This window comes from Stegodyphus dumicola, chromosome X1 (assembly GCF_044657685.1).
Source record: "Stegodyphus dumicola isolate Sdum_Otavi_A_Nest chromosome X1, ASM4465768v1".
In the NCBI taxonomy this organism is placed as follows: Eukaryota; Metazoa; Arthropoda; class Arachnida; order Araneae; family Eresidae; genus Stegodyphus; species Stegodyphus dumicola.
The window spans coordinates 261301571-261314229 of NC_140780.1; the positions used below are offsets into that span (position 1 = coordinate 261301571).

Here is a 12659-nt window from a genome sequence, read left to right on the forward strand (position 1 = left end):
TATACTAGTGACAGATAGGCCTTTCTTTCAGTTTTGATTTGCCATGCATTTGAAAAACAGCTCAGAATTAAACAGCTATGTTGAAGAGTTCGGATGGTAGACAGAGAGAATATGTGCTCGATGAACTGTTTATATAGCCAGACATGCACGAGAAGAACAGTATCAACATAATATTAATTTTTTTGTGTTTTGTAATAATATATGTATATGTTGTAGAGACATTAGCTTATTTTTAATATGAGAGACATGAAAAATGAGCAATGCCCTAACTGGGAGTCGAACCACAGACCTCTCGAATACGTGCTGAGTGTGTGTATTATCGCCCTGTATTATATTTAAAGAAATTAAATAAGGAAGAATCTGCATAAATGTATGTATGCTTCTCGCATTGTGATAAAACAACGTACCTAGAGTCATCGAATTTTGAATGATATAATCCTCCTACGAATATGGCCATTTGGAAGATCAAATCTGAAATTTGGAATTTGTTTTATTATCGCATTCATATTTTGTAAAACTTCAACGAATTTTTTATTAACAAACTCAAGGATTTCAAAGCGAGCAACGGCAACACTCTACGGGAGGGACCTTTTTATCTCCAGCGTGCAGAACTGTGCATCGAAAATTCTAAAGATATGCTCATTTTTAAATTATTTTGCGACATTGCTATTTTAACTGAATTTTATGGTTTAAGTGCAAAGAACATTATATTTAACAAATAAAAGTAGCATACAAAACGTTAAAAAAAGTCCCTTTAGACGTAATTTAAAATCTGAAACCTTTCAGATTTTTTCTCCCACTTTATTTGAAAGGCAACTAAAAATTTTGAATGTACGTCAAGGAAAATGGGTAGTGTACCTCTTAGATTTGTTATCTAATAACACAGCAAAACTAAGGCTAAAGAATCAGCTAGTGATGCCTAAGATTATGACAGTGTTCGTACACATTTCTGCACATGGAAATTAAGTACTTTTAAGGACTTTTAAGGACCTATGAGCAAATGGAAACTGAATAAATTCAATTGAAAATATTATCTATGCCTGAATTTCCCTTTCGCAATACCATCCTAAAAATAAAATAGATGCCTAAGTAGTACGCATTATTGCTAAACGTGAATTAATTAACATAATTGTTAATAAGTTTGAAAATAAAATAAACTTTATGCAATTTATCAAGTAGCATTAAATATTTTACACTTATAATTGTCGGTCATATTTGAAAGAAGATAAGTGACATTTATGTTTTACTAAAAGTTACTTTACGTCGATTTTTGCTACGTCTCATTTTGTCACACACTTGGTCAGTCTAGAAGTTTAGTAAATAGCAGGTAGATTTTATGTCAAACTGCATAGGTTAAAATGAGAAGTAAGATCATAACCAGCATGACTCATAACCAAAAGACTGAATGTTGTCACCACTGCTGCTTGTCTAGAGAGAGACCGGCTGATTAGAACGAACCTGAAAGGCCTGATGTAGGCAAGGTTGGCAAGTGTTGAAAAGTTAGTCAGGTTCTGTTTCATGCAGTTAGTGTCGTAGCTTCATGTACAGTTCCAGGGGTTATAACCCAGTTAATATAATTTAAGGTTCCAATAAGCCATTAAAGCACCAGAGGTGATAAGTTGTTTTGTATTATTTTAAGTCTAAGTAGATGCATAGAATATGTTTTACTTGAATTTTGACATTTTTATAATTTATCTTGCGACCAAAGTGAGTATTAATGAAAGGCAATAACTCGCTTTAATATGTAGAGATAATTTTTAAGGGTAAGCAGTTATTATAAATAATTAAATTAGGTAGTTTGATAACCATTATGGATTTACATGACCACTATTAAATTTTATTTTTTAACAATATTTATTAAAAAAGCCCTATTTAAATCAAAATCTAATAAAATTTCACAGTTTAAAGTATATGTAATTAAAGTATAAGTTTAAAGTTTCTTAAACAATATTAAGATAATTACGCATTAAAAGCTACAGAACATTTATGTTTTGTAACAACAACAGTCAACAAAATATTTATCCGTCATTTTAATTTGAAGCCTTCCCAGACATTTTGGCTAGTTTATATCGATTTCCTTCTCTTTAAGCATCTTTTCTAACAATTATATGAGGGCTATCCAGAAAGTAGATTACGTTTTGGAATAAAAAAATAAAGTATAGGAAACAAATTTTATTATATACAGATGAAAGCCACACTCAAATACTACTTTTCTACATAGTCACCATACAAATTAAGGCATTTATCGTAGCGATGTACGAGCTTGGAAATTCCTTCGTCGAAAAATTCGGCCGCCTGCGCCTTCAACCACTTCGTTACCTGTTCTTGCAGCTGTGCGTCGTCATCAAAACGCATTGATCGCAATTTCGTTTCACAGTTCACATGTTTCACCCATGTTTCGTCACCAGTAACGATGCGATCGAGTAAAGAGTCACCATCCTTATGGTAAGCGTCCAAAAAGTTCAACGCTGCAGCCATTCGCTGATTTTTGTGGTCCTCTGTCAAGATTTTTGGAATCCATCTTGCACAAAACTTGTGGTAACCAAGCTTTTCGCTGATGATTTCGTGCAACAAACTTCGCGAAATTTGTGGAAAACTCAAAGAAAGTTCCGTTATTGTGAAATTTCGATTTTCACGGACTTTAGCATCGACTTTTTCGAGAAGTTCGGCGGTCACTATGCTGGGTCTCCCACTTCGATCTTCGTCGTGAACACTGGTTCGGCCATTTTGAAATCTTATGACCCACTGACGCACTCCACCTTCAGTGATAATGTTGTCCCCATACACTTCACGAAGCTGCCGATAGATTTCTATCGGTTTACAGTTTTTTGCAGTCAGAAACCTTATTACTGAGCGCACCTCGCAGCTCGCGGGATTTTCAATTAACGCAGACATTTCAAACCGTCACAGTATCTGAACGGAGCACAGCACGAACCTCTCACTAGCACGGCTAGATGCAGACTGAGCTGCGCAACGCTCTGACCCCAAGATGGCCGCGCTAGCCCCGCCCCTAGCGGACACAGACGGAAACGTAATCTACTTCCTGGATGGCCCTCGTAGATTTGTCTCATAGGTACATTGTGCAAATCAATGCTGTCGCTAGTTTCTGCGTCTTTATCTCCTAACTTGTCAACCTCTCCACAATGTACCTATGAGGGTTTAATTGATCTCGTAAAAGTTAAATAGTCCAAAACTCCTGACAGGCGTGAAGCATATTATCACTATGCCTGAAATTAACTACAATAATATTAGAAAAAGGTTATAATGAACCTCTTATTTAAAAAGAGCTTAGAACATAAAGGCATGTTCTGATGCTAACAAAATCAATTACATCTCATGGTGATGTAATTAAACAAGAACAGTCAAATTAAAACTAATAATGTGGACTAGTGGTCAAAGATTATACAATTTAATTTTAATTTAATCTGGCTCAATAACTCTTATCATATGAGGAATAGAAATGGGGAATTATAGTAAAGGTTGAAATCATAAACAATTGGGTAATTTACATAATAATAACTGCACATATCTTTAAAGAATAATTTCCTTTATGTATTCAGTTTCTTTCTTAAACACATTTCCTTTTCCTTTTAGAATTTTTGGATTTAATTAAGGATTTCTGTTATTCTAAAAAACACTAAATGCATTTAGAATGTACAGAAAAAGCAGCTAATTTTATTTCTTTAGTAACATGAACATTCAGAAGCAATATGAAATATATATAGTAAAGGCCAGTTAGAGCTGATGTGGTAGAATTTCTAGAATTTAGTGACACACCGAACAACAAAATCTAGAAATGGCAAAACATTTAGGATTTACAGCAGGCATTGGAAGCAGAATTTAGAAAGGCACTAGGCAACAGAATTTAGGATCCACAGAGATTGCATCAGGTGGGAAACTGCCTAGTGCTAGCTATGTGTATGATGCATTAACCCCTTCGCGCCAACTGTCACGTATACGTGACAGCAACGAATACACTTATCTACCGGCCGACACGCAGGCGTGCCAGAGCATTGTTGCATTTTCTACCGACTGTCACGTATTTGTGCCAATACCTTGGAACGTTTTTCAAACTATAATTTCTGCCACAAGATGGCACTGTATGTCCATATGGTTTCAGATACATGTACATTAGACTTTCTACTCGAAATGAGAGAAGCATGACTCACATACACGTGTTTTTGATTATATAAACAAACGGGGAACTAAATGTTTCCGAATGGCGTGATTTATGATGTCTCTTTAAATCGCACGTGGTAATTGTTTATTGTAAATAGAAGTTTTATATGTGCTAAAGCGTTGAGTATTTCCGTTTACAGTTCAGTTTTTAGAAAATAATTAAGATCTTTTTAGACGTGAATTCTTTCTGTTTTTACCGTTTCAATGTCGAAGCGTCGAAAATGTTTAACAGAGCATGAAATAGCAGAAATGATGCAAAATATTTCAGATATTGATTCTGAAATTCTGATATTGATTCTGAAAGATTAACTGAAAGACATTTTCCAAAACTTTGTTCAGAAGAGACTGATAAGAAAATAAGATGACGATGCTTCGTTTGTTCACATTCCCGGAAAAATCCTCCAAAACGGCAAATGAGTTATTACAAGTTCAAGCAATGTAACGTAGGACTGTGTGTAGATCCCTGTTTTAAAATTCTTCATACAAAAAGAGAATTTTAAGTAATATATTTAGTTTTCAGATGTATAATGTTAAAAGTCATAAAATGGTGAGTAATTAAAATAAAATGTGTAAAATGTGCATTTAAACAAGAAATAAGGTAATTAAAGTATATATATAAAAATATTTATAAAGCATAAGCCGATTAAATACTTTATAGAACATTATTAAGCAATGCGTTGATACTTCGGAAAATTTCATGGATTTAGGCTTAGTAGCAAAAAAGCCCCCGGCCCTGGAGAGACGCTCGCGGAAGACACTGCCGGCCTCCGCGATAAGCGCGCGTTTTCGCTACCCGGCTCAAAGGGGTTAAGAAATATTAGATGAATTTTTTAAATTGTAAGTTTTCAATTTCTTTATTAATAAAAAATCCCTTTCTATAATGCCTGGCCATGTGATAATTTCAGAAGCATTTTTGATATTTTCCATGCATCTGTCTAGTGAAAAGTAGAGAAAATAAAGAGAAGATAAATATGTTAAGATTCTAGTATCAAAAGTAAAACATTTAAATATTACGTTTTCATTGTTCTTCCAGATGTTCTCCAAAAATTAAGAAATTCATTGCAAACCTTCTGTAAAATACAACCATTACGTGTTGATACCATGGAGACATTTTTCATTATGTCATACATTTCTCGAACCTTCTAGAATCGTGGGTCTATAAATCTCGCCTTCAAATCCTTCTAAACTTTCCAAGCTGCAATGTCTAAAATTCTAAAGAAAAATTATCCCTACCAATTCTGTAACAGCAAAAAGACAGAAATATTTTGGGAAAAAAATAGAAGGGAAAAGTATAAAACTAATTTTATAGAGAAAACTGATGCACATTCTGAGAATTTTGAATATTCTGAGACAATTACATGGGAAAAACTCTTACTATGAAAAAATTAAAATGAAGACATTTTTTAATTAATTACATAGCTAATTTTGCATTTGCTAAAAGCTGTTTCGTAAATTATGCTTTATAGCATTATACCTTGTTTATTTTTCAGATTTAAAATATTGTATAATAAGTTGCCAAAATGAAACTTTATAATATTACAGCGAAAAATAAAAATGTCTTATTTCAATGTTATTTTTTAAATATAATTTCAATATATTACCATTACTTTAATGAAATTTATTAATGTTACGATGTTTTAAAAAAAATCGTCGAAAAATTCTCAGAACTAAAAAGTTTCTATAGAAACTAATCTTAAAATCGCCAAAATGTTGAAAAGTCGCCAAATTTAGAACCATTTAATAAAAGAATTGACATCCCCAAAAGCAAAAAGTTGTTTAAGAGCTCTTTACTACAAAAAAAGAATTTCGAAAGGCTTATGTTTCACTTCTTGCTTAGAAACTTGAGTATCCTACCATTCATATTAGAAATAGAAACAAATTATAACTCATGAACCCATTCAAAAGATAATCATATATATGGCAGTGACTCGCCAAAAATATTCCTCAAAATGCTAATTCACTCTCAAAATGACAGTCGTAAAAACAGACAGACATTTCAGATGATAAAAATTAAGGACCTTCTGCTGATTTTGGCCAAAATTAAGGACTTTTAAGGACCAAAATCGATTTCAAAAAATCTAAGGACTTTTAAGGACTCTTAAGGACCGTACGAACTCTGTTATGAGGAAATCAAACAAATCCTCTTAAAAACGCTTCAGATTAAGTACTAAAAAGTTCCGACAGTTATTTTCGCAGTATCGCAAAAGTCCTGATAGTATATGGTGAGATTTTTATTTCAATTTGAGAAATTTCATTGATGGCTGGATCGGAGAATTAAAAGTCAAAACTTTTGAGAAGTTAAAGGGTTTCATGATATTCAGTCAAATTTTAAAAAATCCCAAACAGAGCATTTTGTGGATCACTGGACCAAGCGAACTGACATTCTTCAACTTGCTGATAAATTGGATTTGTATGAAGAAACTAAAAACATAAGAGGTAGAAATGTCAGTAAGGAAACTCCAAAACTTTCTCAAGATAATGGTCCCAAACATTATAAAAATAGCCCTCAAATTGTTAAAAATTCAGTGATAAGGAATTCTGGCATGTCAGAAGACTGACCAACCTGCTCTCCTTCTCTAAATAAAGAATCAGATGACTTCAAAGCTAAAAACTTACGTACATTGTTTGCAGAGACACCTCACAGGACTCTTTTAAGGGTAAAAAATCAATGGATTTACTGGTATTGTGCGTGTTAAACAATTCTCATTAGAAAATCACTGTGGTTACCTGTTCAAAACTCATTACAAAATTACCACAGTAATCTGTTCAAAAATTAACTAGCAAAAAGCAGAGGACAAGTACACTGAAGTGACAAAAGTCATGGAATACCTCCTAATATTTTGTTGGTCCTCCTTTTGCCCGGCGAAGTGCAGCAACTCGACGTGGCATGGACTCAACAAGTCCTTGGAAGTTCCCTGCAGGAATATTGAGCCATGCTGCCTCTATAGACTCCATAATTGAGAAAGTGTTGACGGTGCAGGGTTTTGTGCACGAACTGACCTTTCGATGATGTCCCATAAATGTTCGATGGGATTCATGTTGGGCGATCTAGGTGGCCAGATCATTTGCTGGAACTGTCCAGAATGTTCTTCTAACCAATCGCGAACAATTGTGGCACGGTGACATGGCGCACTGTCATCCATAAAAATCCCATCGTTGTCTGAGTACGTGAAGTCCATGAATGGCTGTAAGTGATCTCCAAGTAGCTGAAAGTATCAATTTCCAGTCAATGATCGGTTCAGTTGCACCAGAGGACCGAGTCCATGCCATGTAAAAACAGCCCAGACCATTATGGAACCACCACCAGCTTGAACAGTGCCTTGTTGACAACTTGGGTCCATGGCTTCGTGGGGTCTGCGCCACACTCGAACCCTACCATCAGCTCTTACCAACTGAAATCGTGACTCATCTGACCAAGCCACGGTTTCCATTCGTTTAGGGACCAACTGATATGCTCACGAGCCCACGAGAGTCGCTGCAGGCGATGGCGTGCTGTCAGTAAAGGCACTCGAGTCGGTTTTCTGCTGGCATAGCAAAAGGAAGACAAATTTCACCGCACTGTCCTATTGGACACGTCTCTCGTACGTCCCACATTAATTTCTGCGGTTATTTGATGCAGTGTTGCTTGTCTGTGAACATTGACAACTCTACACAGACGTCGCTGGTCTCGGTCGTTAAGTGCAGGTGGTCGGCCACTGCGCTGTCCATGGTGGTATGTTATGCCTGAAATTAGATACTCTCGGCACACTCTTAACACTGTGGATCTCGGAATGTTGAATTCCCTAATGATATCCGAAATGGAATGACCCATGCGTCTAGCTCCAACTACCATTCCGCGTTCAAAGTCTGTTAATTCTCGTCGTGCGGCCATAATCACGTCAAAGCCTCTTCACATGAATAACTTGAACACAAAGGAAAGCCCTGCCAAAGCACTTTGCATTTATACATTTTCTACGTGATACTACTGCCATCTGTATATTTGCATACTGCTATCCCATGACTTTTGTCACTTCAATGTATTTCAAGGCAGTGTAAACACCCTTACAGCAAATAGCCCAAAAGTCATGTCGCACATTATTTATAATATTTCAGTAGGTAGAAATAATCATTGCCTCTATATGGCAAGATTCCCGCTGGGGGGGTGTGTTGCGGTGCACCCTTTTTATCTTTGACACCCAGTTTTATATTTAGTTTATGGAATTTTATCATTAACTCCGAATAACTGGTTAAATCCACATTTGACTGTTTTTTTTTAATTAAGAAGTTGATTTAATTTTTGAACTAAGACAAGCAAAAATCTAAACGAAAAAGGTTACAAATGTTCTTATGGCTTTATTCGGAAATCAATCCATTTCCATCATGCCATTAAAAAAAAAAAAAATGTATTCAGTAATATTTTGCTATCAAAGAAATCAATGAAGTTAGTTGTCTACCGAAAAGAATTGGTTGCTTTAGGAAAAATAGGATTTAAACTCACGACTTTGGACTTAACTTGCTTACACTCATAATTTCAACTCTTTTCAGAAACCCTCATGAGTACAAAAAAAGTTTATCTTACCAATTGCAGTTTAGCTAAGAGAGGAGAGAAAAATCAAACTGCAGAGCTATTTCTCAAAGTGGCTTAAACATTGTAAAATATCTGCCCTAGCACAAGTGCATTTATACTGAAATCACAATGCACAAGAACTAAATTATTGATTCAATAAAAGTTGTTTTCCCCCCTAAATGTTAAGAATACAAATTAGCTAGATAACGTTAATTTAACATTTCTTCAAAGAATACTGCTTATAGAGTTTATACATACTTTTGACAAGTCGCAAATGAGCAGCACTCAATCGTAAAATACTGGTTTTGTCCAGCCGTTTAGAAGACATTGAGACCATTGGCACTATATTGGCAAGCTCACTTATGTAGCCATTCAGTTTATCTCTCCGTTGCTTTTCAGCTACATTCCTTTGAATTCTGGTCAGATTGCTGAAAAAGAAACACACATTTCAAAATTCCAGATAAAATATTCTGTATTTTTAAATATTTCATTATAATATTGTACATGTGTACGGTTGGTAATAGACTGAATGCACACCGGTCCAATGTTAGATTGATAAAATTAACTTTATTAAAAGAAACACTTCAGAGTACTGCAAATTTCCAGAAAGTCATCCAATGAATCTCACAGTACAATGAGTAGTTAACAAACGTTAAACAAAGCGCAGCTACAGAACAAAATTTAAACTAGAGACAGTACTTGGAACTCACACAGACCTAAGGGCTAGCAACAACTACTGAGGGCAGATACTTTGATACTTATTTGTTAGGCTGGCAAGAGCGCAATATCTATAGAAAATGGGAACTAAATAAATTCAATTAAAAATATTATATCTATTCCTGAACTTCACATTTTAACACCATCCTAAAAATAAAAGAGATCCGTAAGTAGAATGCATTATTATTAAACATAGCTTAATTAAAATAATTATTAATACATTTAAGAATAAAATAAATATTATGAAATTTATCAAGTAGCATTAAATATTTTACACTTATAATAACTGGACATATTTGAAAGAAGATAAGTGACATTTAAGTTACGTTTTATTAACAGCTTTTTTTTTTTTTATTTTTAATGTCTCATTTTGTCACATACTTGCTCAGTCTAAAAGGTTTAGTAATAGTAAGTAGATTTTATGTCAAGCAGCATTGGTTAAAATGAGCAATAAAATCATAATCAGCATGATTCATAACAACAGACTGGCTGTTGTCACTGCTCCTGCTTGCCCAGAGAAAGACCTGCTGATCAGAACAAACCTGAAAGGCCTGATGTAAGCACAGTTAGTAAGTTTTGAAAGTTAGCTGAGCTGTGTCTGATGCAGTTAGTGTCGTAGCTTCGCGTAGAGTTTCAGGAGTTGTAACTCAGTTAATATACTTTAAGGTTAAATTAAGCCACTAAAGCACTAGATTATTGCCTTTTAACCCTGTGACCACTGTAAAGGTTAATGAAAGGCAATAACTCGCTTTAATATGAAGATGATAATTTCCAAGGGTCACTTAGTTATAAGTAATTAAATTAGGTATTAGATAACCTTAGTCATATAGATTTACATGAACACTATCAAATTAAATTTATTTTTAAACAATATTTGTTAAAAAAAAACCCTATTAATATCACAATCTAATAAAATTTCACAGTTTAAAATACGTGTAATTTATGACATTCATTTTTAAACAATATTAAGATAATTACACATTAAACATTTATATTTTGTAGCAACAAAACTCAAAAAAAATAATTATGCATCTTTTTAACTTGAAGGCCTGCCCAGACATTTTGGCTAATTTATATTGATTTCCTTCTCCTTAAGCATCTTTACTAACAATTAGAAATTTGTCTCAATACACAAAACAACGTTCTCATTAGTTTCTGCCTGTTTTATCTCCTAACTGTCAAACTTTCCACAATGTACCTATGAGGGTTTAATTGATCTGGTAAAAGTTAAATAGTCCAAAACTCCCGACAGGCATGAAGCATATTATCGCTATGTCTGAAATTAACTACAATAATATTACAAGAAAGTTTAAATGAACCTCTTATTTAAAAAGAGCTTAGAACATAAAGGCATGTTCTGATGCTAAGAAAATCAATTACAGCTTATGGTGACATAATTAAACCAGAACAGTCAAATTCAAACTAAAAATGTACACTAGTGGTCAAAGATTATACAATTTAATTTTAATTTAATCTGGCTTCATGAGGAAATAGAAATGGGAAATTATAGTAAAGGCTGAAATCATAAACAATTGGGTAATTTATGTAACAATAACTACACATATCTTTGAATAATAATTTTCTTTATGTATTCATTTCTTTCTTCAACATGTTTCCTATTCATTTTAGAATTTTAGGATTTAATTAAGATTTTTTTTTTTTTTTGTTATACTTAAAAAAAAAAACTAAACCCATTTAGAATGTATAAAAAAAGCTGCTAATTTTATTTCTTTAGTAATATGAACATTCAGAAGTGTCGAATGGGTCGCCGAGTGCACCGAAAGAGTCTTGTAGTGTATCGCGGTCAGTGCATCATCGAGACAGTGTGTTGAGCTCCGGAAACGACTGAACCGAAGAGTTGGGAGCTGTGCTCTGTGTGTCGTCGAGTGCATCGCGAGTTGGAGAGTGTGTGGAGAGTCTCGAGAGTACATGGAGTTCTGAGAACAACCAAGCAGTGTCAGGTGCTGTACTCTAGTGCTTTGCCATGAAGCTGTCTCCACCGTGATAGCCGATAACCTGAGGGCTGTGTCGCTGATCATGTCAGCGTGTTTATAACAGTTCGACAACTGTAAACGAGATATTGGAGCTGTCTCGATTAATACCGACCAATAAAGTGTATTTCGATACTTCATGCAGTGTCGTCGTTACTCACTCCAAATCTACGAATCTCGTACGAACGTGAAGGAAGAAAATAACATAACGAACTGGTGTCAGAAAGAAAGAAAAATGGAACAACTGGTGTCAGAAGTGGGATTTGCGAGTGAATGCCAGTGGCCCTCCTGCAGAGGAAAGCTATGGCGGAGGAAATGAAGACTTTGATGGACTTCTTAGCCGAGATCAAAGCCGGACAGGAAGAGATGAAAGCCGAATTCAAAGAGTTAAAAGCTGGAAGTTTCGAGATAAATGCCGGATATGTCGAGATAAAATCTGGATATAAAGAGATGACACCTGAGATCAAAGCTGCACTGAAAGAGATGAAAGCGCGACTGGAAGATAAGAAAGCCTGGCGAAAAGAAATAAATGTCGGCCACGAAATGGTGCAAGAGCAACTCCAACAGATGAAAGTGGAGCTTACAGAAGAAACTGGAGCTATAAAAGACGATGTGAAAATGAGAGATGTGGCTTCTGAAGAATCAAAGGATGAAGAAATGAAGGAAGTAACTAACAAATTGCCTGAGAAACATCAAGAAATGATGGATGAAGCATCTAACGGGATTAACGAAAACATGAAGAAATAAAAGACGGTAAAGAAACTTTTGATTCTCAAGTGCCTGAAATGAAGGCGGACGAAAGTGAAAATGCGATTGTTAAGTTCTTCGAAACTGATAGTGAAGTTATGAAAGCGCAGTCAACAAGTGTTGAACCATCTGAAAGTTCATGTGATGTGGAGATTGAAAAAGCTGATGTACAGCTGAAGCAGTGGGCTCCAGTACTCCAGCAAAATTCACCCACCTCACAAACTGGGTGTATGCCTCATAATGCATTGTTAAACAAGACGAGTCAAATTCAAACTAAAAATATGGACTAGTGGTCAAAGACAAGTGGTCAATTTAATTTGGTTCAATAACTCTATCATTATAATAAACTCAAATGTTAGCAGCAGTAATGGAAATTATCAGAGCTGATAGTAACTAATACAGGGAGGAAGTGGAGGTCAGAAACACACTCTTGTCTTACACTTCAAAAACTGCAGTTGAAAAACTGTCTCAGTGATTTG

At 34.8% G+C, this 12659-nt stretch overlaps 1 protein-coding gene across 2 annotated transcripts in view; it reads right to left on the minus strand.

Moving 5' to 3' along the window:
- LOC118184774 (uncharacterized) overlaps positions 1–12659 on the minus strand; it is a 290183-nt gene that overhangs the window by 173215 nt on the left and 104309 nt on the right. For both annotated transcript variants that reach the window (XM_085807619.1, XM_085807620.1), the window contains one exon: positions 8984–9153. In XM_085807619.1, the coding sequence (XP_085663745.1) occupies positions 8984–9153 (170 nt within the window). The remainder of the gene's footprint in view (positions 1–8983; positions 9154–12659) is intronic.